This window comes from Scyliorhinus canicula, chromosome 29 (assembly GCF_902713615.1).
Source record: "Scyliorhinus canicula chromosome 29, sScyCan1.1, whole genome shotgun sequence".
NCBI classification, from domain to species: domain Eukaryota; kingdom Metazoa; phylum Chordata; class Chondrichthyes; order Carcharhiniformes; family Scyliorhinidae; genus Scyliorhinus; species Scyliorhinus canicula.
Genome location: NC_052174.1, coordinates 8,297,933 through 8,323,378, shown reverse-complemented (window position 1 = coordinate 8,323,378; position 25,446 = coordinate 8,297,933). Strand labels below are relative to the sequence as shown.

Genomic DNA, 25,446 nt, shown 5'->3' with positions numbered 1-25,446 from the left:
TAAAAAGTTACGGCCAGTAATGGAGGCCATGAGACAACGGAATGGCTTGTAAGAACGTAGTTATTCACTAATGCCCCCGTAGGGGGCAGAAATCTGCTGTTCATACCCGGTTAGCCAATGTGTTCACCCAATGAAATGGCTAAACGAGCCACCCAATTATATTCAAGAAAGCAGCTCGTTACCAACTTCTCAATTAGGTGAGGAGCGATAGATGCTGTACCCCGTAAATTAATGTGTCTGTGTACAAATTTATTTTTACTTATTCGCCCATGGGATGATGGCATCATTGACTCGACCACCATTTATTGCCCATCCCTAATTGCGTTGCCATTTATTGTTGCGTGTTCGCTCACTCGCTCGTGTACCTGTCCCAGGTCTCCGAAAAGCCACCTCCTCTGTTCCGTTCACCTATTTTTCTCTCTCTCTCCCGACAGAATTTATCTTTTTCAAATATTGCTATTGTCCTACATAAGGGAACTTTAAGGGCATTTAAGTGGTCACTGGATAGACATATGGATGAAAATGGAATAGTGTAGGTCAGATAGGCTTCAGATGGTTTCACAGGTCGGCGCAACATCGAGGGCCGAAGGGCCCGTACTGCGCGGTAATGTTCTATGTTCTATAAAGTCCACCGCGTCCTCCGGCACGCCAAAGTGCAGCTCCCGACCCTCCTAGGTCAGCCATAGACGGGCCGGGTAAAGCAGCCCAAACATTTATTTTCCTCTCATACAGGGTCACCTTCACTTTTGTTCTGAGCCAGGGTTTAGAGAACCCCAAAGTGTATCATGGACCTGACCCACAACTTTTACTAGATTGTGGTATGGGGAGCACACGGCCCACTCTACAGGTGTGGGGCGGCAGAAATGGGAAAGTATTTTTTAAAGCAAAACAATGTTTATTCTATGAACTCAAGTTAACCTTTTTAAAACATACATCTTAGCAACCATTAATTCAAATACAACCCCCAAAGACTACACCACTAAGTAATCCTTAAGCTGTCCTTTTAACATCCATAAGACTTAAAACACCTTTTACCAGAAGCACATCAGGTTAAAGTCACTACTGAGAGCAGTTATTAGTTTTAAATCACCAAAGGATCGATTTGCAGTCTTTAGGTTACAGAGAGAGTCTCTAATATACCTTCCGGCTGTGACTGCAGCTATCCAGCTCTGGAAATGAAACTAAAACACACCCTGCAGCAAACAGCCTAAAATGAAAGTAAAAAGCTGACAGACAGCCCAGCTCCAATAAACACCCATTTCTTAAAGGTACACTCACATGACACTTTATTAAAACTTGCCCTCCTCGTTGTGAGTTCTGCTTCCAATCCTGGTACACCCGGATCTTAGCATCTTCCCACATGCACCGTTCTGTCTGCCTGGCCCACCTCAGGCTGCGTCTAGGAACCGATGCAGTCTTGCCACCGTCGACCTCGGGAGCTTACGCAAAAGAGCCCTGTGGGCCCGATCCACATCCAACGGTTTGGAGAACACGCCCTCCTCCATCAGCTTCTCCAACACCTTCCCCGCGTATGCACCGGCATCCGATCCTTCCTTCCGCTCTGGCAGACTAACGATCCGAATATTCTGCCTCCGAGAACAGTTCTCCGGCGCCCTCCACTTCCTCTCGCAGTGGTTTCTGTTGGTCCTGTAGCGTCCCGATCTCCGCTGCCATCGCGGTGGACAGCTCCTCTCGTTCCGCCGCCAGGTTGTCAATCTCTCCTCCACACGGTCGACCGCAGCCCTGATCGAGGCCACCGCCCCGGACCGGGTCCTCCGCACACTCCCTTGCGATGTTGAGCGATCTTCTCAGTCAGGAAGTTCACCGACTGGGTCCGTCGACCACTGAGCTGGCGAGGTCAGACCCTGCGTCCTCGCCATTGCCTCCCTCGAACTCAACTCCATAAACTAGGGGGGCACCTCCTTTTCTTCTCGCCTTTACACCTTCATTTTGAAAAACCCCTGCGGAAATCCAGCTGAAAAACTGCAAAAAGACCACCACGAGCGGGAGCTGCCAAACGTGCGACCCTTTCACTCCATAGTCGCCACCGCAAACCTCTTTCAGATATTGTTTTTTTCTTGATAAACAATTTTATCAAGACATTTTGGCACAGTAAACAACAACAATATAAGAACATAAGAACTAGGAGCAGGAGTCGGCCATCTGGCCCCTCGAGCCTGCTCCGCCATTCAATTAGATCATGGCTGATCTTTTGTGGACTCAGCTCCACTTTCCGGCCCGAACACCATAACCCTTAATCCCTTTATTCTTCAAAAAACTATCTATCTTTACCTTAAAAACATGTAATGAAGGAGCCTCAACTGCTTCACTGGGCAAGGAATTCCATAGATTCACAACCCTTTGGGTGAAGAAGTTCCTCCTAAACTCAATCCTAAATCTAATTCCCCTTATTTTGAGGCTATGCCCCCTAGTTCTGCTTTCACCCGCCAGTGGAAACAACCTGCCCGCATCTATCCTATCTATTCACTTCATAATTTTAAATGTTTCTATAAGATCCCCCCTCATCCTTCTAAATTCCAAAGAGTACAGTCCCAGTCTACTCAACCTCTCCTCGTAATCCAACCCCTTCAGCTCTGGGATTAACCGAGTGAATCTCCTCTGCACACCTGCCAGTGTGCAAAGTGTATAAAACAGTGTGCAAAGAACAATCAATATAGCTCAAGAAAACCAGCTCCCCTCCTTCAAGGACCAGCCTGATCTGCCCCCCTAATCTACATTACCCTAACCCCCCCTCCCCACCCACCCACCCACACCCCCCTCTGATGATTAATTTTCCACAAAGAAGTCGATAAATGGTTGCCACCTCGGGGCGAACCCTAACAGTGAACCTCTGAAAGCGAACTTAACTTTCTCCAGATCGAGGAGGCACGCCGTGTCCGATGGCCAGGCCTCCGACTTCGGGGGCTTTGAGTCCCTCCATGCCAACAGAATTCGGCACCGGGCTACCAGGGAAGCAAAGGCCAAAACATAGAACATAGAACATAGAACAGTACAGCACAGGCCCTTCGGCCCTCGATGTTGTGCCGAGCAATGATCACCCTACTCAAACCCACATATCTACCCTATACATAGAACAGTACAGCACAGAACAGGCCCTTCGGCCCTCGATGTTGTGCCGAGCAATGATCACCCTACTCAAACCCACGTATCCACCCTATACCCGTAACCCAACAACCCCCCCCTTAACCTTACTTTTAATAGGACACTACGGGCAATTTATCATGGCCAATCCACCTAACCCGCACATCTTTGGACTGTGGGAGGAAACCGGAGCACCCGGAGGAAACCCACGCACACAGGGGGAGGACGTGCAGACTCCACACAGACAGTGACCCAGCCGGGAATCGAACCTGGGACCCTGGAGCTGTGAAGCATTTATGCTAACCACCATGCTACCCTGCTGCCCTAAAACGTCGGCCTCTCTCTCCTGCTGGACCCCCGGGTCCTCCGAAACCCCAAATATACCCACCTCTGGACTCGTTTTTTTCAAATATTGTTTTTTTTTAAATAAATTTAGAGTACCCAATTATTTTTTCCAATTAAGGGGCAATTAAGTGTGGCCAATCCACCTACTCTGCACATCTTTGGGTTGTGGGGGGCGAAACCCACGCAGACACGGGGAGAATGTGCAAACTCCACACGGACAGTGACCCAGAGCCGGGATCGAACCTGGGACCTCAGCGCCGTGAGGCGGTTGTGCTAACCACTAGGCCACCGTGCTGCCCATTTTCAAATATTGTTAAGAGTCATTTTGGATTTGACTTCCCAACCCTCAATGCCACTGATCAAACATTCATGTCCTGACAACCTGTTTTTTTTTTTTAGAACAGTACAGCACAGAACAGGCCCTTCGGCCCTCGATGTTGTGCCGAGCAATGATCACCCTACTTAAACCCACATACCCGTAACCCAACAATCCCCCCATTAACCTTACACTACGGGCAATTTAGCATGGCCAATCCACCTAACCCGCACATCTTTGGACTGTGGGAGGAAACCGGAGAACCCGGAGGAAACCCACGCACACACGGGGAGGACGTGCAGACTCCACACAGACAGTGACCCAGCCGGGAATCGAACCTGGGACCCTGGAGCTGTGAAGCATTGATGCTAACCACCATGCTACCGTGAGGCCCCCTGTTGTGCAGGAAGTTCTTCCTCGGTCCCCCTGGATTCAACCTTTACGTCTTAATGGGCCTGGATGTGTTGCTCTTTCAGACTCGATGGGCTGAATGGCCTCCTTCTGCATTGTGGAGATTCTGTAATAGCACAAACTGATTGCAAAGCCCACTCACCCCATGTCCCCTGGGATTTTGTTTCAGACTCCAGTCCCCCTGAATCCGAACAGGTCCACCAAGAAGACAACATCTATATCGAGAATGAAGAGGTAGGGCCTTAGATACTAGTCCCGCCGTGATGAATGCGTGGACCTTATCACCGACCCATCCCGCGTAAACCTCCTCAGCGGATGGAGGGTCTAGACTGCTGGGTGGTGGGGAGAGAGGAGGAGGGGGGGGGGGAGGCAGGGTTATTGGGTCTCTGCTCCTCAGAGATGGGGGGGGGGGGAGGCACTATCAATTACTACGAGACGAGAGTAGAGAATAATCGAGGCTTTATTCAGCAGAGATGTGTGGCCTCCTGCGGCTGCTTCCAGAATGGCAGCAGCTCGGGGAGCACACACATTGATACACCGTCTACTGGGTGGAGCCAGCAGGCAGGGATTTACCCCCCGTACCTCTAGTACAGGAGCCTTATCATACTACATCTAATATACAATCAGAGGTGACTACCACAGGGGGGGGGGGGGGGCAAGGTTATTGCGTCTCTGCTCCTGAGAGCTGGGGGGGGGGGGGGGGGGGGGGGAGGTAAGGTTATTGCGTCTCTGCTCCTGAGAGGAGCTGGTGGCCCCTCAGTTTAAGTCAAAGGCAGGTCCTCTGCTGATTGACTGTCCCCACTGCATCGGGACGTCAGCACGGAACGGCCACGGAGGGAGAGGAGAAGGGGACGCGGAGGACGAGACACCCCTTGAAAGGCGGCTGCTCATTCCTCAACGCTGATGTTAAGTTGGGGAGGCGGGACGGGGGGGAGAGCAGATCGGGGATATGGGCTCCTAGGGGGATTCTTTACAGGCATGGACGGGGACGGGGGTGGAACTGAAGATGGCGGGGTGGGGTGTGGCAGGGCGAAACCCCCCCCCCCCCCCCCCATGCTGGGACACTTCACAAGAGACGCAAGGGAACAAAAGTGCAAGAAATATACGGGAGAGGAGGAAAGAAAAAGTTTCTCACCCGTGTCTTTTCTCCCTGGCAGAACAAGGTGATTCAAGAAAGACGCCCATCAAAACCGAACAAACAGAAGCGATTCCGTTGCCATACCCTGGTAAGGAGAGTTCAGATTAATTTGACACCCCCACGACAGTTCAGGAAGGAAGTTTAACTTCTGGTTGATGGGGTGGTTTATTTTGGGGGAGAGGCAAAGACAGGGGGTTTTGGGGAAGGAGCGCTGCCCATTGCGTTATGGACATGGGGCTGTTAGACCGTCTGCACAGCACGGGCGATATCTAGACTGGAGCCAGCCGGGTTGGACGAGGTTGGGACCTGATGGAAGGGTTGCGCCACCACTATCATCGCACAAGTGCCCGGCAAAGATTATCTCCAACAAGAGAGAGTCCACCTTGACATTCAATGTCATTAACATTCCTGGTTCCCCATCTATCAACTTGATGCTCTGTCCTGGGGGTCACTGCTGACCAGAAACTGAGCTGGACACAGCCATTGAAATACTGTGGCAGCAAGGACAGTGGCTGGGAATTCTGTCATGGGTAACTCATCTCCTGACCCCCCAAAGCCTGTCCACCATCTACAAGCCACAAGTCAGGAGTGTGATGGGAGACTCTCCACTTGCCTGGATGAGCGCAGCTCCAACAACACTCAAGAAGCTCAACAGCATCCAGGACAAAGCAGCCCCGCTTGATTGGCTCCCCCTTCCACAAACATTCACTCCCTCCCCCACCGACGCATAGTGGCAGCCGTGTGTACCGTCTACAAGATGCACGGCAGCAACTCACCAAGGCTCCTTAGGCAGCACCTTCCAAACCCACGGCCTCTACCATCTACAAAGACAAGAGCAGCAGATACAAAGAACAAATAAAAGTGCAGCACAGGAACAGGCCCTTCGGCCCTCCAAGCCTGTGCTGACCATGCTGCCTGTCTAAACCTGGGAACCCCACCACCTGGAGGTTCCCCCTCCGAGTCACGCACCGTGCCGACTGGGAAATATATCGGCCGTTCCTTCACTGTCGCTGGGGGCAAAATCCTGGAACTCCCTCCCTAACAGCACTATGGGTGTACCTACACCACACGGGACTGCAGAGTGTTCAAGAAGGCGGCTCACCCACCACCTTCTCAAGGGGCAAATGCTGGTCTAGACAGCAAGGGCCACATCCAATGACAGAGTAAATAAAATGACCAAAGTGGTTCTCCAGGATGATCAATAGCCAATGTGGAGAAAGGGGAAATCTGCATCAACCAGGCACCCCATTGCAAAGCAGAGGTGAGGAAAGTTGCTCACACTCCTGTACCTCATGTTGAATGAATAAAAGATACCGACTGTCTGAATAAATACTCTTGATTTGGCTTCTGTTGCAGGATGGAGAGGAAGTGTTTGACACGATGACTGCGTGGGAGGTAATGGTGTTCCATAGCAGCTGTAAAGAAATAACTAGCTTTTATAGAGCTTTTGCATCTTCAGCGCTTCACAACCTGATTTCTTGAGGTTGGGGCTACTTTGACAGCTCGTATTGTGCGTAGCAATATCTCACAATGATTGAATGCGATGAATGACCCGTTGGGTGAAATTGGATGGTGCGTACCTGGTTGAGTGCAGCTCCAACGAAACTCAAGAAGCTGACGCCATCTAGGACAAAGCAGCCCGGCTTGATCGGTACTCCATCCACCACAGTGGCAGCCGTATGTACCGTCTACAAGACGCACTGCAGCAACTCACCAAGGCTCCTTAGGCAGCACCTTCCAAACCCACGGCCTCTACCATCTAGAAGGACAAGGGCAGCAGATACCTGGGAACCCCACCCACCTGGAGGTTCCCCTCCCAGTCACTCACCGTCCCGACTGGGAAATATATCGGCCGTTCCTTCACTGTCGCTGGGTCAAAGTCTAGCAACTCCCTCCCTAACAGCAGGGCGTGTGTACCTACATCACACGGACTGCAGCGCATCACGTGAAAGAACCTAAAAAATAACACCAACCCAATAATCATATTAAACCCCACAATGAGATCACCCCTTATCTTTCTATATCAAGGGAATACCATTCATGTCTGTGCAGTCCCACCTCGTAATGTAACCTTTTGAGTGCAGGGATAGTTATGCTGAATCTGTACTGCACCGTCCACCGTCCCAGGCAGATGTATCCTTCCCCAGGTGTGGTTTCCAGAATGGAACCCAGTTACTCCAGATGTTTTTTTTTTAATTCAGAGTACCCAATTCATTTTTTTCCAATTAAGGGGCAATTTAGCGTGGCCAATCCACCTACCCTGCACGTCTTTGGGTTGTGGGGGCGAAACCCACGCAAACACGGGGAGAATGTGCAAACTCCACACGCACCGTGACCCAGAGCCGGGATTGAATCTGGGACCTCGGTGCCGTGAGGCAGCAGGGCTAACCACTGCACCATCCCTAGCAGCATTTGGAGAGGGAGGTTTACTCCTGTACCTGGGAGTGTTTGATGGGGACAGTGTAGAGGGAGCTTTACTCTGTATCTGGCCCCGTGCTGTACCTGTCCTGGGAGTGTTTGATGGGGACAGTGTAGGGGGAGCTTTACTCTGTATCTAACCCCGTGCTGTACCTGTCCTGGGAGTGTTTGATGGGGACAGTGTAGAGGGAGCTTTACTCTGTATCTAACCCCGTGCTGTACCTGTCCTGGGAGTGTTTGATGGGGACAGTGTAGAGGGAGCTTTACTCTGTATCTAACCCTATGCTGTACCTGTCCTGGGAGTGGTTAATGGGGACAGTGTAGATGGAGCTTTACCTTGTATCTAACCCCGTGCTGTACCTGTCCTGGGAGTGTTTGATGGGGACAGTGTAGAGGGAGCTTTACTCTGTATCTAACCCCGTGCTGTACCTGTCCTGGGAGTGTCTCATGGGGACAGTGTGGAGGGAGCTTTACTCTGTATCTAACCCCGTGCTGTACCTGTCCTGGGAGTGTTTGATGGGGACAGTGTAGAGGGAGCTTTACTCTGTATCTAACCCTATGCTGTACCTGTCCTGGGAGTGTTTGATGGGGACAGTGTAGAGGGAGCTTTACTCTGTATCTAACCCCGTGCTGTACCTGTCCTGGGAGTGTTTGATGGGGACAGTGTAGAGGGAGCTTTACTCTGTATCTAACCCTATGCTGTACCTGTCCTGGGAGTGGTTGATGGGGACAGTGTAGATGGAGCTTTACCTTGTATCTAACCCCGTGCTGTACCTGTCCTGGGAGTGTTTGATGGGGACAGTGTAGAGGGAGCTTTACTCTGTATCTAACCCCGTGCTGTACCTGTCCTGGGAGTGTCTCATGGGGACAGTGTGGAGGGAGCTTTACTCTGTATCTAACCCCGTGCTGTACCTGCCCTGGGAGTGTTTGATGGGGACAGTGTAGAGGGAGCTTTACTCTGTATCTAACCCTATGCTGTACCTGTCCTGGGAGTGTTTGATGGGGACAGTGTAGAGGGAGATTTACTCTGTATCTAACCCCGTGCTGTACCTGTCCTGGGAGTGTTTGATGGAGACAGTGTAGAGGGAGCTTTACTCTGTATCTAACCCCATGCTGTACCTGTCGTGGGAGTGTCTTATGGGGACAGTGTAGAGGGAGCTTTACTCTGTATCTAACCCCGTGCTGTACCTGCCCTGGGAGTGTTTGATGGGGACAGTGTAGAGGGAGCTTTACTCTGTATCTCACCCCGTGCTGTACCTGTCCTGGGAGTGTCTCACGGGGACAGTGTAGAGGGAGCTTTACTCTGTATCTAACCCTATGCTGTACCTGTCCTGGGAGTGTTTGATGGGGACAGTGTAGATGGAGCTCTACCTTGTATCTAACCCCGTGTTGTACCTGCCCTGGGAGTGTTGATGGGGACAGTGTCGAGTGAGCTTTACTCTGTATCTAACCCCGTGCTGTACCTGTCCTGGGAGTGTTGATGGGGACAGTGTAGAGGGAGCTTTACTCTGTATCTAACCCTGTGCTGTACCTGTCCTGGGAGTGTTTGATGGGGGCAGTGTAGAGGGAGCTTTACTCTGTATCTAACCCCGTGCTGTACCTGTCCTGGGAGTGTTTGATGGGGACAGTGTAGCGGGAGCTTTACTCTGTATCTAACCCCGTGCTGTACCTGTCCTGGTAGTGTTTGATGGGGACAGTGTAGAGGGAGCTTTACTCTGTGTCTAACCCCGTGCTGTACCTGTCCTGGGAGTGTTTGATGGGGACAGTGTAGAGGGAGCTTTACTCTGTATCTAACCCCGTGCTGTACCTGTCCTGGGAGTGTTTGACGGGGACAGTGTAGAGGGAGCTTTACTCTGTATCTAACCCCGTGCTGTACCTGTCCTGGGAGTGTTTGACGGGGACTGTGTAGAGGGAGCTTTACTCTGTATCTAACCCCGTGCTGTACCTGTCCTGGGAGTGTTTGATGGGGACAGTGTAGAGTGGGGTACAGTGAGATTGTGTCTAAATTATGTACTGTGTAAAATGGGAACTATTCCAACCTTCAGAATTGACACATATAAGAATAGAATTCACGCAAAAGATTTTTTTAAATTGCTGTAACATCTGCAATGAGGTCTGAGCACGCGGTATATCCGGGACAGATAGGAGACTCCAAATTGCCTTCGTCTCTTGCCTTAAATAAAGTTTTAATTATTTCTTTGTTGTTCTTGCTGCAGATGGATGATTGGGAGTACGCTCAACTTCAGGAGGTGCTCAAGCTGGACGAGTGTGTCATTGACCCAGCCCCATTCAGACTAGTAGAAAAAGAAACACTGTATGAGGTAAATGTTTCGGCCTTGTCCTAGAACAATAGAACATTACAGCACAGTACAGGCCCTTCGGCCCTCAATGTTGTGCCGACCTGTGAAACCCCTCTAAAGCCCATCTGCACTATTCCCTTATCGTCCATATGCCTATCCAATGACCATTTGAATGCGTTTAGTGTTGGCGAGTCCACTACTGTTGCAGGCAGGGCATTCCATGCCCTTACTACTCTCTGAGTAAAGAACCTACCTCTGACATCTGTCCTATATCTATCTCCCCTCAATTTAAAGCTATGTCCCCTCGTGCTGGACATCACCATCCGAGGAAAAAGGCTCTCGCTGTCCATCCTATCTAATCCTCTGATCATCTTCTATACCTCAATTAAGTCACCTCTTAACCTTCTTCTCTCTGACGAAAACAGCCTCAAGTCCCTCGGCCTTCCCTCATAAGATTTTCCCTCCATACCAGGCAACATGCTGGTAAATCTCATCTGCACCCTTTCCAAAGCTTCCACGTCCTTCCTATAATGAGGCGACCAGAACTGTACGCAATACTCCAAATGCGGCCGCACCAGAGTTTTGTACAACTGCAACATGACCTCATGGCTCCGAAACTCAATCCCTCTACCAATAAAAGCTAACACACCGTGCGCCTTCTTAACAACCCTCTCAACCTGGGTGGCAACTTTCAGGGATCGATGTACAAAGTGGTGGAGTTGAACCATCTGCTTCTCCACGGATGTGCCAGCTCCCTACTGGCTGAGTGAACAGGGTCACTGTGCCAGGGTGGAACTGCATCGACGCAGTCCCAGCTTCAACCCCCAACTCGTATTGAGGACCGGGCTGCCAACTCCCAATCGCTACATTCCTGGAGGTTTTGCCATGTCAGCTACCCATGCGTTACTGCACCACTTCCCCTCCCCCACCATTGATCACCCAGCACCATCATGGTGTGTAACCTTCCCGATGCCAATTGGGAAATCGAGAGATCCCCCGTTGAATGAATCCTCACTGGTTTTTTTTAGTTAGAGTACCCAATTCATTTTTTCCAATGAAGGACCAATATAGATTGGCTAATCCACCTACCTTGCACACCTTTGGGTTAGAATCATAGAATTTACAGTGCAGAAAGAGGCCATTCAGCCCATCGAGTCTTCACTGACTCTTGGATAGAGCACCCTACCCACGTCAACACCTCCACCCTATCCCCATAACCCAGTAATCCTACCCAACACTAAGGGCAATTTTGGACACTAAGGGCAATTTTGGTCACTAAGGGCAATTTAGCATGGCCAATCCACCCTAACCTGCACATCTTTGGACTGTGGGAGGAAACCGGAGCACCCGGAGGAAACCCACGCACACACGGGGGGAGAACGTGCAGACTCCGCACAGACAGTGACCCAAGCCGGGAATCAAACCTGGGACCCTGGAGCTGTGACGCAATTAGGTTGAGGGGGCGGAACCCACGCAAACACGGGGAGAATGTGCAAACTCCCCACGGACAGCGACCCAGAGCCGGGATGAACCTGCGACCTCGGCGCCGTGAGGCAGCAGTGCTAACCACCGCGCCCCCGTGCAGCCCATGAATCCTCGCCTTAGCCATGTTGCCCCCCCTCCCTCCCCAGACCCTCGTCCAGTATAGGTGTAGCTAATATGAAATGAAAAATGAAATGAAAATGGCTTATTGTCACGAGTAGGCTTCAATGAAGTTACTGTGAAAAGCCCCTAGTCGCCACATTCCGGAGCCTGTCCGGGGAGGCTGGTACGGGAATCGAACCGTGCTGCTGGCCTGCTTGGTCTGCTTTAAAAGCCAGCGATTAGCCTTGTGAGCTAAACCAGCCCCTGTAATAAATGAAGGCGTTCGAAGAAAATGATGAGCAGATGCATGAACCCCGCAATGGCTCCCTCTCCAATTATATTGTGTAAGAATTTAAGAAATAGGAGCAACAAGAACCTATTCAGGACCCTGAACACTGTGGTTTCCAGAGCAGGTCAGAGGCTGGGAATCCTGCGGAGAGTAACTCACCTCCTGACCCCCCAAAGCCTGTCCACCATCTACAAGGCACAAGTCAGGAGTGTGATGGAATACTCTCCACTTGCCTGGACGAGCACATTGGCGAGACCGTGCAGACGCTGCGACAACGGATGAACGGACATTGCGCGACAATCGCCAGGCGGGAATGTTCCCTTCCAGTCGGGGAACGCTTCAGCAGTCAAGGGCATTCAGCCTCTGATCTCCGGGTAAGCGTTCTCCAAGGCGGCCTTCAGGACGCGCTACATTGCAGAATCGCCGAGCAGAAACTTATAGCCACGTTCCGCACACATGAGTGTGTCCTCAACCGGGACCTGGGATTCATGTCACATTAGGGACATAGCCTAAAATAAGGGGAAGTAGATTTAGGACTGAGTTTAGGAGGAACTTCTTCACCCAAAGGGTTGTGAATCTATGGAATTCCTTGCCCAGTGAAGCAGTTGAGGCTCCTTCATTAAATGTTTTTAAGGTAAAGATAGATAGTTTTTTGAAGAATAAAGGGATTAAGGGTTATGGTGTTCGGGCCGGAAAGTGGAGCTGAGTCCACAAAAGATCAGCCATGATCTCATTGAATGGCGGAGCAGGTTCGAGGGGCCAGATGGCCTACTCCTGCTCCTAGTTCTTATTACATTCATCCCCCACCATCTGGCCTGGGCTTGCAAAATCCTACCAACCATCCTGGCTTGAGACAATTCACACCTCTTTAACCTGGGGTTACCCCTATCTCTGGATCTGTAAAGACTTAATTACCTGCAAATGCTCGCATTCAATGCATTGTCTTGCATTTTTGACTTTGTCTATACATATGTTTGTGGAACCCACCTCTTCACTCACCTGAGGAAGGAGCAGTGCTCCGAAAGCTAGTGTTTGAAACAAACCTGTTGGACTTTAACCTGGTGTTGTCAGACTTCTTACTGTGCTCACCCCAGTCCAACGCCGGCATCTCCACATCATAGAAGGACAAGGGCAGTAGATACATCGAAACACCACTGCTGACATGTTCCCCTCTCACCCTCGTGCCACCCTTTGGATATTTATCACCGTTTCTTCACTGTCGCTGATCAAAATCAAGTTGTTGCTCTGGCTGGTTAATCAATCCTGCCCCCAGGCTGGAAGAGACCCACACGTGGGACATCTGTAAGCATCCTGGAACTCCCTCCCTAACAGCGCTGTGGGTGCACCTACACCATAGGGACTGCGACGGCTCAAGAGGGCGGCTCACCACCATCATTTCAAGGGCAATTAGGGATGAGCAATTAAATGCTGACGCCCACTTCCTGGGAAAGATTAAAAGTAAAAGAATCTTGCTCTTCCATTCAATCTGATCTTGGCTAGCTTCACACCATAGCCCTTGATTCCCTTTGTGTCAAAAGGAATCACAGTCTTGGGTCAGAGCTTAGAGAACCCCAAAGTGTATCATGGAGTTCACCTGACCCAAAACTTTTACTAGATTGTGGTATGGGGAGCACATGGCCCACTCTACAGGTGTGGTACAGCAGAAATGGAAAAGTGTTTTTTAAAGCAAAACAATGTTTATTCTATGAACTCAAGTGAACCTTTTTAAAACCTACAGTGAACATCTTAGCAACCATTAATTCAAATACACCCCCCAAAGAATACAACACTAAGTAATCCTTGAGCTTTCCTTTTTAACATCCATCCGACTTAAAAACAAAACCTTTAACAGAAGCACATCAGGTTAAAGTCACTACTGAGAACATTTAGAATTCTGAATTCACCAAATGATCAAGAGATAGTCTTTTGATGGCAGAGAGAACAGCAGCACACCTGCTCTGTCTGGCTTCAGCTCCAACACTGAATACGAAACTAAAACTCACCCAGCAGCAAACAGCCTAAAACGAAAGTAAAAAGCTGACAGACAGCCCAGCTCCACCCACTCTCTGACATCACTGCAGTAGTAAACACCCATTTCTTAAAGGTACACTCACATGACACTGGAATCTACTCAACAACTGAACATCCACAGCTCTCAGGGATAGAGAATTCCAAATGTTTGAAACTCTTTTCTCACCCCTGTCCAAAATGGCTCACCCTTTATCCTGTGGCTGTGACTCTCCTCATTCTCGACTGTACAGTCAGGGGATTGCGTCCTTCCTCCATCGATCTGTCAAACCCTCAAAGAATTGTACGCGTTTCAATGGGCTCACCTCTCAAACGCCAGAGGGCGTCGGCCCAATCTCTGCTCCTCCGAAGACAACCCTCTCCCCCTCCCCCCTCCCCACCCCGAATCAATCCGCCATTGGCTGAAACGATCAAGCGTTCGTCAAGTTGCTGCATAAGATAAAGATGCATGGCATTAAGGGTAAAGTAGTAGCATGGATAGAGGATTGGTTAATTAATAGAAAGCAAAGAGTGGGGGTTAATGGGTGTTTCTCTGGTTGGCAATCAGTAGCTAGTGGTGTCCCTCAGGGATCCGTGTTGGGCCCACAATTGTTCACAATTTACATAGATGATTTGGAGTTGGGGGACCAAGGGCAATGTGTCCAAGTTTGCAGATGACACTAAGATGAGTGGTAAAGTGAAAAGTGCAGAGGATACTGGAAGTCTGCAGAGGGATTTGGATAGGTTAAGTGAATGGGCTCGGGTCTGGCAGATGGAATACAATGTTGACAAATGTGAGGTTATCCATTTTGGTAGGAATAACAGCAAACGGGATTATTATTTAAACGATAAAATATTAAAGCATGCCGCTGTTCAGAGAGACTTGGGTGTGCTAGTGCATGAGTCACAGAAGGTTGGTTTACAAGTGCAACAGGTGATTAAGAAGGCAAATGGAATTTTGTCCTTCATTGCTAGAGGGATGGAGTTTAAGACTAGGGAGGTTATGTTGCAATTGTATAAGGTGTTAGTGCGGCCACACCTGGAGTATTGTGTTCAGTTTTGGTCTCCTTACTTGAGAAAGGACGTACTGGCACTGGAGGGTGTGCAGAGGAGATTCACTAGGTTAATCCCAGAGCTGAAGGGGTTGGATTATGAGGAGAGGTTGAGTAGACTGGGACTGTACTCGTTGGAATTTAGAAGGATGAGGGGGGATCTTATAGAAACATTTAAAATTATGAAGGGAATAGATAGGATAGATGCGGGCAGGTTGTTTCCACTGGCGGGTGAAAGCAGAACTAGGGGACATAGCCTCAAAATAAGGGGAAGTAGATTTAGGACTGAGTTTAGGAGGAACTTCTTCACCCAAAGGGTTGTGAATCTATGGAATTCCTTGCCCAGTGAAGCAGTTGAGGCTCCTTCATTACATGTTTTTAAGGTAAAGATAGATGGTTTTTTGAAGAATAAAGGGATTAAGGGTTATGGTGTTCGGGCCGGAAAGTGGAGCTGAGTCCACAAAAGAGTCCACATGATCTCATTGAATGGCGGAGCAGGTTCAAGGGGCCAGATGGCCAACTCCTGCTCCTAGTTCTTATGTTCTTATGAACATAGAACATAGAACAGTACAGCAGAACAGGCCCTTCGGCCCTCAATGTTGTGCCGAGCAATGATCACCCTACTCAAACCCACATATCCACCCTATACCTGTAACCCAACAACCCCCCCCTTAACCTTACATTTATTAGGACACTACGGGCAATTTAGCACGGCCAATCCACCTAACCCGCACATCTTTGGACTGTGGGAGGAAACCGGAGCACCCGGAGGAAACCCACGCACACAGGGGGAGGACGTGCAGACTCCACACAAACAGTGACCCAGCCGGGAATCGAACCTGGGACCCTGGAGCTGTGAAGCATTTATGCTAACCACCATGCTACCCTGCTGCCCCTGACAGGGTCCACATTTCGCACCAAGGGGGTTGGGAGAGGTGGCGGCCTCTGGGTTGCTCTTTTGAAGGGGGGTTGGGGGGGGGGGGGGGTGCTGTCTGTTCCTCGGTGTTTGGTGTCACTTCGGTCCCACACTCCTGACCTTTGACCACGCGTTGTGGAGGTGAGGGGCAAGGGGGGAGGGTGGGCATGGGCAAGTCGGAGGAACCCGCCTTGTGAGCCTGTTCTTGGGGCCTGGGCAAAGTGGCCACCCAGCTGGTGGAGCGTGGTTTTGGCTGCCCTGCTCTGGTGTGATGCCCATCCCTAATTGCCCCTTGAGAAGGTGGTTTCCCTGGCCATGCCACAGAAACTCCCACTGGTGCGCGTGATGCCTTCTGTGACGAGTGGGCATCGCAGGGATTCCGTACACGGGGAACATTATATTGCTGATATCCTTTGTCTGAGCTGAGTTTAATTTTGAAATAAGAAGGGGGCCGCGCTTTCTTTGCTGTTGTTTGTATTTCCAGAGATTGGGTCAACTTCAGTATCTCTTTGTCACTTTATCTAAAAGAGGCCCCATCATCTCCAGTAATGCATCCGCCTGTAATGATATGTACAGTGTAGGGAGTGTAAAGGGTTAACAAGATGATGTTCATGTATCTCAACACTAGATGGCACCACAGAGTAGTCATATAAATATACTGTAACATAGAACAGTACAGCACAGAACAGGCCCTTCGGCCCTCGATGTTGTGCCGAGCAATGATCACCCTACTCAAACCCACGTATCCACCCTATACCCGTAACCCAACAACCCCCTCCCCCTAACCTTACTTTTTAGGACACTACGGGCAATTTAGCCTGGCCAATCCACCTAACCAGCACATCTTTGGACTGTGGGAGGAAACCGGAGCACCCGGAGGAAACCCACGCACACACGGGGAGGACGTGCAGACTCCGCACAGACAGTGACCCAGCCGGGAACCGAACCTGGGACCTTGGAGCTGTGAAGCATTTATGCTAACCACCATGCTACCGTGCTGCCCGGTACTAAATAGGGTGTTAGTTTTAATTAGACAGATATTATAGATTTCTGTCGCACAGATTTAATATTGTTCTTTTCTTAGCTATTACTGAGTAAGGTGGGGCAGCACGGTGGCCTAGTGGTTAGCACAACCGCCTCACGGCGCTGAGGTCCCAGGTTCGATCCCGGCTCTGGGTCACTGTCCGTGTGGAGTTTGCACATTCTCCCCGTGTCTGCGTGGGTTTCGCCCCCACAACCCAAAAATGTGCAGAGTAGGTGGATTGGCCGCGCTAAATTGCCCCTTAATAGAAAAAATAATTGGGTAATCTAAATTTATTTTTTTTTAAATTACTGAGTAAGGTGTGCAAACCATTTAAAGTAGTGTAAATAAGCTAGTTTTGTTTGAAATACATAGCTTGATACATAGCACTACGATTCTTAACCATCTTGAGGGACTTCACAAGGAACATCACACCGCCCTTTGCAGATGGCTTGCACAAGGTACATCGACTGACTCATCGATCATGGAGGCCCTGCCTTCTCAACCTGGCCCCTCGCCTGAGGTGTGGTGACCCTCAGGTTTAATCGCCCACCAGTCAGCTCTCCCTCAAAGGGGAGGGCAGCCTCTGGTCCTCTGTCAGACGTGAGCATTTTGTTAGAGTGCCCCCTCTGGTGGGGAGGTCTTCGCTCCGCACCTTTGACTTGCTCATTCAAGGGATGCGGGTTTCGCCGGCTCGGCCCAGCCCATCTCCGATCGGCCCCCTCGAGGGGGTGGTGGTGAGCCGCCTTCTCGAACTGCCGCAGTCCCTGTGGTGCGTAGGTGCACCCACAGCGCTGTTAGGGAGGGAGTTCCAGGATGCTTACAGGTGTCCCACGTGTGGGTCTCTTCCAGCCTGGGGGCAGGATTGATTAACCAGCCAGAGCAACAACTTGGATTTGCCATAACATTCTTTACCCCAGTGAGGGGCAACCTAGGCCAGTGAGTGGGCCGCAGGAGTGACCCTCCTTCATCGGAGGGGGCCACAAGATTGAAACCGGCCTGTTCACTAACCATCACCCCATCAATAAGGTTAAATGCATTTAATACACGCCAAATACTTCAGACCAAGTTCTAGAAAATGCTGAATCATTTATATATTAATCGAGTTACCTTCAACTTCAAATGGTCAAAACAGAATTACTATTTACACTTTGGCCACAGAGGGAGCGCACGGCTCTCACAGTCAGTGTTGTGGGCAATCAGCACGCGCCTCACTTCACGGTGACACAGTGGTTAGCACTGCTGCCTCGCAGCGCCAGGGACGTGGGTTCTATTCCGGCCTTGGGTGACTGTCTGTGTGGAGTCGGCACGTTCTCCCCCGTGTCTGCGTAGGTTTCTGTTGTGTTCTGCTTCTTCATGTAGCATACGCTGCTTCCTTGATGTACGCTCTGACAAAGGAAGGTTCAGACTTGGAGATAGGTTTAAGACGTTTATTGAACAGTTAACGATTCTCCTACTTGAGTTTGACTCTCCTGCTAATCTTGCTGTAGTAACTCAGTCTAACTAACCAGTCTGCTCTAAGCCACGTGGTGGGTGTGATGCTTCTGATCTGCCCCTGTCCTACTCTCTAAGTGTCGCCTGTGGAAAGAGAAAGACCATGTGTGCGCTGTCCTTTTATATGGGTTCCCCCTTGTGGTAGCGTCACCTCTGGGTGTCTTGACTGCCCATTGGTCGTGTCCCATCTTACTGACCTATTGGTTGAATGTCTGTGTGTCGTGATGCCTCTGGTGCTCCCTCTAGTGTTTACCTAGTTGCAGTGTACCTACATTAACCCCTTGTGTATTTACAGTGATGCATATCACCACAAGTGTATGCGAACAGGCGTCAGTGTGTGGCGACGAGGGGATTTTCACAGTAACTTAATTGTAGTGTTAATGAAAGCCGACTTGTGACACTAATTAAGATTATTATTATGAGGAGCTGGCGGAGGTCAGTAAAAGGGTGATGGCTGAGCGGGAGCTGGGACCTGGCAGTAGGGTGAGGGTGTTCATGTCGGATGTAAGGTGGGAGACAGGCCAGGAAAGGTATCACAATAGACCCAGAGACAGGCAACAAGACTCAATCCTCGTCACGTCACTGAGTAATCCTAACTGTTTTTAAAAATAAATAAAAATAAAATCATTCTGTAATTACAGTGCTACGACCTCTTCAATCTCCTTGGACTGAGGATTGCCTACGTGACCTCCACTGGAAGACTGGTTGGAGTAGTCGCTCTGAAAGAGGTAAGGGACGTCCGCTGCCGTCTCTACCCTGCACCAGGTTCTGCCTCTGGCCGCACGGGCCGAAGAACGAGAGAGACGTGCGTTTGTATAGCACCCCGTCACGGCCCCGGAAGCTCCCGGAGGCAGTGGAGCCCCTCTGAAGTTGGCGGCTGCTGCGATGTGGGAAACGCGGCGGGCATCCGGTGGCACAGCAGGATCCCACGGAGGCACACCGAGCCTACGCCGACCCTCTGAAAGAGCGGTCTATCGAGACTCACTCCCCCCCCCCCCCCGCCCTATCCCCATAACTCCATCTAATCTTTGGACATTAAGGGGCAATTTAGCATGGCCAATCTATCCTAACCTGGCATTAGGCAGCACGGTAGCATTGTGGATAGCACAATCGCTTCACAGCTCCAGGGTCACAGGTTCGATTCCCGGCTGGGTCACTGTCTGTGTGGAGTCTGCACGTCCTCCCCCTGTGTGCGTGGGTTTCTTCCGGGTGCTCCGGTTTCCTCCCACAGTCCAAAGATGTGTGGGTTAGGTGGATTGGCCATGCTAAATTGCCCGTAGTGTCCTAATAAAAGTAAGGTTAAGGGGGGGGTTGTTGGGTTACGGGTATAGGGTGGATACGTGGGTTTGAGTAGGGTGATCATGGCTCGGCACAACATCGAGGGCCGAAGGGCCTGTTCTGTGTTGTACTGTTCTAAGTCTAAGTCTAAATTGCCCGTAGTGTCCTAAAATGTAAGGTTAAGGGGGGGGTTGTTGGGTTACGGGTATAGGGTGGATACGTGGGTTTGAGTAGGGTGATCATGGCTCGGCACAACATCGAGGGCCGAAGGGCCTGTTCTGTGCTGTACTGTTCTATGTCTATGTCTATGTGCAGGTTAGGGTGGATTGGCCAGGATAAATTGCCCCTAGTGTCCAAAATTGCCCTTAGTGTTGGGTGGGGTTACTCGGTTATGGGGATAGGGTGGAGGTGTTAACCTTGGGTAGGGTGCTCTTTCCAAGAGCCAGTGCAGACTCGATGGGCCGAATGGCCTCCTTCTGCACTGTAAATTCTATGATAAGTAACCTGAACATTATTGGACTGTGGGCGGAAACCGGAGCACCCGGAGGAAACCCACGCAGACACGGGGAGAACGTGCAGACTCCGCAGAGACAGTGATCCAAGGCTGGGAATTGAACCTGGGACCCTGGCACTGTGGGGCAGCACTACCGCCCCAATCTGATGTGGACAATGGGTTGGCATTTCAGGGTTGGGAATAAGGAGATTCTGCTGAGCAGATGAGAGGGAGCTTTATTCTGTACTTAGACCAGTTCAGCGATCGCCTGTTCAAGGACTGGGATGGGGGGACCTTGCAGAGGACGAACACCCGCAAAATCTGAACCGGAATCAATCCGCGGGGCACGTAACTGCATCTCTGTGATGTTGTGACCAGTTTAAGTGACATGCCAGAAAAGTAACTGCTCCTCAGACAGCGATGTTGGCCTCTCCCAACACCCAGCGAGCAGGAACGCACAGGTGCAAAAATGCATTTGGCCATCTCTGCAATCTGTACCTGATCATCAAATCTAAGACTCAGTAATAGTCCCAGAAGCTTCCTTATCCCAATCGTACCAGACATTGACGTTACGGTAGGAGGCGTCAGCTGAGAGGAGTCAAAATGCCTTTGAATGTACCAGCGCGTCCCAGCTAACATATCCACTGACCTTAATCACCCTCTCTGCTGTTTAATATGATGTTTGCAAACATCAACTTAAAATACTGCGACCCAGGGTTATACAGTGACAGACCCGTCCCCACCAGTACTGTACCCCAGTGTTATACAGTGACAGACCCGTCCCCATCAGTACTGTACCCAGTGTTACACAGTGACAGACCCATCCCCATCAGTACTGTACCCCAGTGTTATACAGTGACAGACCCGTCCCCATCAGTACTGTACTCCAGTGTTATACAGTGACAGACCCGTCCCCACCAGTACTGTACCCCAGTGTTATACAGTGACAGACCCGTCCCCACCAGTACTGTACTCCAGTGTTATACAGTGACAGACCCGTCCCCACCAGTACTGTACTCCAGTGTTATACAGTGACAGACCCGTCCCCACCAGTACTGTACTCCAGTGTTGTACAGTGACAGACCCGTCCCCACCAGTACTGTACCCCAGTGTTATACAGTGACAGACCCGTCCCCACCAGTACTGTACTCCAGTGTTGTACAGTGACAGACCCGTCCCCACCAGTACTGTACCCCAGTGTTATACAGTGACAGACTCGTCCCCACCAGTACTGTACCCCAGTGTTATACAGTGACAGACCCGTCCACACCAGTCCTGTACCCCAGTGTTATACAGTGACAGACCCGTCCCCACCAGTACTGTACCCCAGTGTTATACAGTGACAGATCCGTCCCCACCAGTACTGTATCCCAGTGTTATACAGTGACAGACCCACCCCCACCAGTACTGTACCCCAGTGTTATACAGTGACAGACCCATCCCCACCAGTACTGTACCCCAGTGTTATACAGTGACAGACCCGTCCCCACCAGTACTGTACCCCAGTGTTATACAGCGACAGACCTGTCCCCACCAGTACTGTACCCCAGTGTAATACAGTGACAGACCCATCCCCACCAGTACTGTACCCCAGTGTTATACAGTGACAGACCCAGCCCCACCAGTACTGTACCCCAGTGTTATACAGTGACAGACCCATCCCCACCAGTACTGTACCCCAGTGTTATACAGTGACAGACCCGTCCCCACCAGTACTGTACTCCAGTGTTGTACAGTGACAGACCCGTCCCCACCAGTACTGTACCCCAGTGTTCTACAGTGACAGACCTGTCCCCACCAGTACTGTATCCCAGTGTTATACAGTGACAGACCCGTCCCCACCAGTACTGTACCCCAGTGTTATACAGTGACAGACCCGTCCCCACCAGTACTGTACCCCAGTGTTATACAGTGACAGACCCGTCCCCACCAGTACTGTACCCCAGTGTTATACAGTGACAGACCCGTCCCCACCAGTACTGTACCCCAGTGTTATACAGTGACAGACCTGTCCCCACCAGTACTGTATCCCAGTGTTATACAGTGACAGACCCGTCCCCACCAGTACTGTATCCCAGTGTTATACAGTGACAGACCTGTCCCCACCAGTACTGTACCCCAGTGTTATACAGTGACAGACCCATCCCCACCAGTACTGTACCCTAGTGTTAGTGACAGACCCGTCCCCACCAGTACTGTACCCCAGTGTTATACAGTGACAGACCCGTCCCCACCTGTACTGTACCCCAGTGTTATACAGTGACAGACCCATCCCCACCAGTACTGTACCCCAGTGTTATACAGTGACAGACCCGTCCCCACCAGTACTGTACCCCAGTGTTATACAGTGACAGACACGTCCCCACCAGTACTGTACCCCAGTGTTATACAGTGACAGACCCGTCCCCACCAGTACTGTACCCCAGTGTTATACAGTGACAGACCCGTCCCCACCAGTACTGTACCCCAGTGTTAGTGACAGACCCGTCCCCACCAGTACTGTACCCCAGTGTTATACAGTAACAGACCTGTCCCCACCAGTACTGTACCCCAGTGTTATATAGTGACAGACCCGTCCCCACCAGTACTGTACCCCAGTGTTATACAGTGACAGACCCATCCCCACCAGTACTGTACCCCAGTGTTAGTGACAGACCCGTCCCCACCAGTACTGTACCCCAGTGTTATACAGTGACAGACCCGTCCCCACCTGTACTGTACCCCAGTGTTATACAGTGACAGACCCGTCCCCACCAGTACTGTACCCCAGGGTTATACAGTGACAGACCCGTCCCCACCAGTACTGTACCCCAGTGTTATACTGTGACAGACCCGTCCCCACCAGTACCCCAGTGTTATACAGTGACAGACCCGTCCCCACCAGTACTGTACCCCAGTGTTATACAGTGACAGACCCGTCCCCACCAGTACCCCAGTGTTATACAGTGACAGACCCGTCCCCACCAGTACTGTACCCCAGGGTTATACAGTGACAGACCCGTCCCCACCAGTACTGTACCCCAGTGTTATACAGTGACAGACCCGTCCCCACCAGTACCCCAGTGTTATACAGTGACAGACCCGTCCCCACCAGTACTGTACCCCAGTGTTATACAGTGACAGACCCGTCCCCACCAGTACTGTACCCCAGTGTTAGTGACAGACCCGTCCCCACCAGTACTGTACCCCAGTGTTATACAGTAACAGACCTGTCCCCACCAGTACTGTACCCCAGTGTTATATAGTGACAGACCCGTCCCCACCAGTACTGTACCCCAGTGTTATACAGTGACAGACCCATCCCCACCAGTACTGTACCCCAGTGTTAGTGACAGACCCGTCCCCACCAGTACTGTACCCCAGTGTTATACAGTGACAGACCCATCCCCACCTGTACTTTACCCCAGTGTTATACAGTGACAGACCCGTCCCCACCAGTACTGTACCTCAGTGTTATACAGTGACAGACCCGTCCCCACCAGTACTGTACCCCAGTGTTATACAGTGACAGACCCGTCCCCACCAGTACTGTACCCCAGTGTTAGTGACAGACCCGTCCCCACCAGTACTGTACCCCAGTGTTATACAGTAACAGACCTGTCCCCACCAGTACTGTACCCCAGTGTTATACAGTAACAGACCTGTCCCCACCAGTACTGTACCCCAGTGTTATACAGTGACAGACCCGTCCCCACCAGTACTGTACCCCAGTGTTATACAATGACAGACCCGTCCCCACCTGTACTGTACCCCAGTGTTATACAGTGACAGACCCGTCCCCACCAGTACTGTACCCCAGTGTTATACAGTGACAGACCCGTCCCCACCAGTTCTGTACCCCAGTGTTATACAGTGACAGACCCGTCCCCACCAGTACTGTACCCCAGTGTTATACAGTGACAGACCCGTCCCCACCAGTACTGTACCCCAGTGTTATACAGTGACAGACCCGTCCCCACCAGTACTGTACCCCAGTGTTAGTGACAGACCCGTCCCCACCAGTACTGTACCCCAGTGTTATACAGTAACAGACCTGTCCCCACCAGTACTGTACCCCAGTGTTATACAGTGACAGACCCATCCCCACCAGTACTGTACCCCAGTGTTATACAGTGACAGACCCGTCCCCACCAGTACTGTACCCCAGTGTTATACAGTGACAGACCCGTCTCCACCAGTACTGTATCCCAGTGTTATACAGTGACAGACCCATCCCCACCAGTACTGTACCCCAGTGTTAGTGACAGACCCGTCCCCACCAGTACTGTACCCCAGTGTTATACAGTAACAGACCTGTCCCCACCAGTACTGTACCCCAGTGTTATACAGTGACAGACCCATCCCCACCAGTACTGTACCCCAGTGTTATACAGTGACAGACCCGTCCCCACCAGTACTGTACCCCAGTGTTATACAGTGACAGACCCGTCTCCACCAGTACTAGAACATAGAACATAGAACAGTACAGCACAGAACAGGCCCTTCGGCCCTCAATGTTGTGCCGAGCCATGATCACCCTACTCAAACCCACGTATTGACCCTATACCCGTAACCCAACAACCCCCCCTTAACCTTACTTTTTAGGACACTACGGGCAATTTAGCATGGCCAATTCACCTAACCCGCACATCTTTGGACTGTGGGAGGAAACCGGAGCACCCGGAGGAAACCCACGCACACACGGGGAGGACGTGCAGAATCCGCACAGACAGTGACCCAGCCGGGAATCGAACCTGGGACCCTGGAGCTGTGAAGCATTTATGCTAACCACCATGCTACCGTGCTGCCCCACTGTACCCTAGTATGACTGAGCTCAATAGCCTTTCCCCAAATACCACCCAAATTTGTCCAGGTTGCACCCAGCCACCATTCTCTGCCGTGAACAGCTTTGCCGCTTGCTCTGAATGTCTTCTCTTCCCTCTGCAGCTCAAGGCTGCGGTTGAGAATTGCGTGAAGGGAACGTCCACCAAGGGGAGCTCAGCGAAGGAGGAGGACGACCTGTCCCAGAACATCACCCTGATCCAGAACCAAGGTGCCAAGAACAACTGAAGCAGGGAGGGACGCAGAGATTGCCGGAAGGGCTGGGGCCTGCCTCACAGTCCGTCCTCGGTCTGCCCACTGGCTGGAGTAGCTCCTGACAAGCCAGAGACAACCATGTTGGAATGGACCTAAGAACAGCCTTGGACATCCTCACTCTTGAACCTCATATCTGTATTCTCCTCCAGTTGTGTCATTCCACCCACCCACATCCTCCCCCACCGCCCACCTGAACTCTCTGTTCC

General features: G+C 51.0%; 1 protein-coding gene across 1 annotated transcript in view; it reads left to right on the top strand.

Moving 5' to 3' along the window:
* LOC119958296 (chloride channel protein 1-like) overlaps positions 1 to 25,378 on the top strand; it is an 84,991-nt gene extending 59,613 nt beyond the window's left edge. Inside the window, exons 14-19 of the mRNA XM_038786730.1 lie at positions 4,344 to 4,408; positions 5,332 to 5,400; positions 6,669 to 6,707; positions 9,947 to 10,051; positions 19,035 to 19,121; positions 25,091 to 25,378. Of these exons, the coding sequence (XP_038642658.1) occupies positions 4,344 to 4,408; positions 5,332 to 5,400; positions 6,669 to 6,707; positions 9,947 to 10,051; positions 19,035 to 19,121; positions 25,091 to 25,213 (488 nt within the window). The 3' untranslated portion in view covers positions 25,214 to 25,378. The remainder of the gene's footprint in view (positions 1 to 4,343; positions 4,409 to 5,331; positions 5,401 to 6,668; positions 6,708 to 9,946; positions 10,052 to 19,034; positions 19,122 to 25,090) is intronic.
* The last annotated feature ends 68 nt before the right edge of the window (positions 25,379 to 25,446 follow it).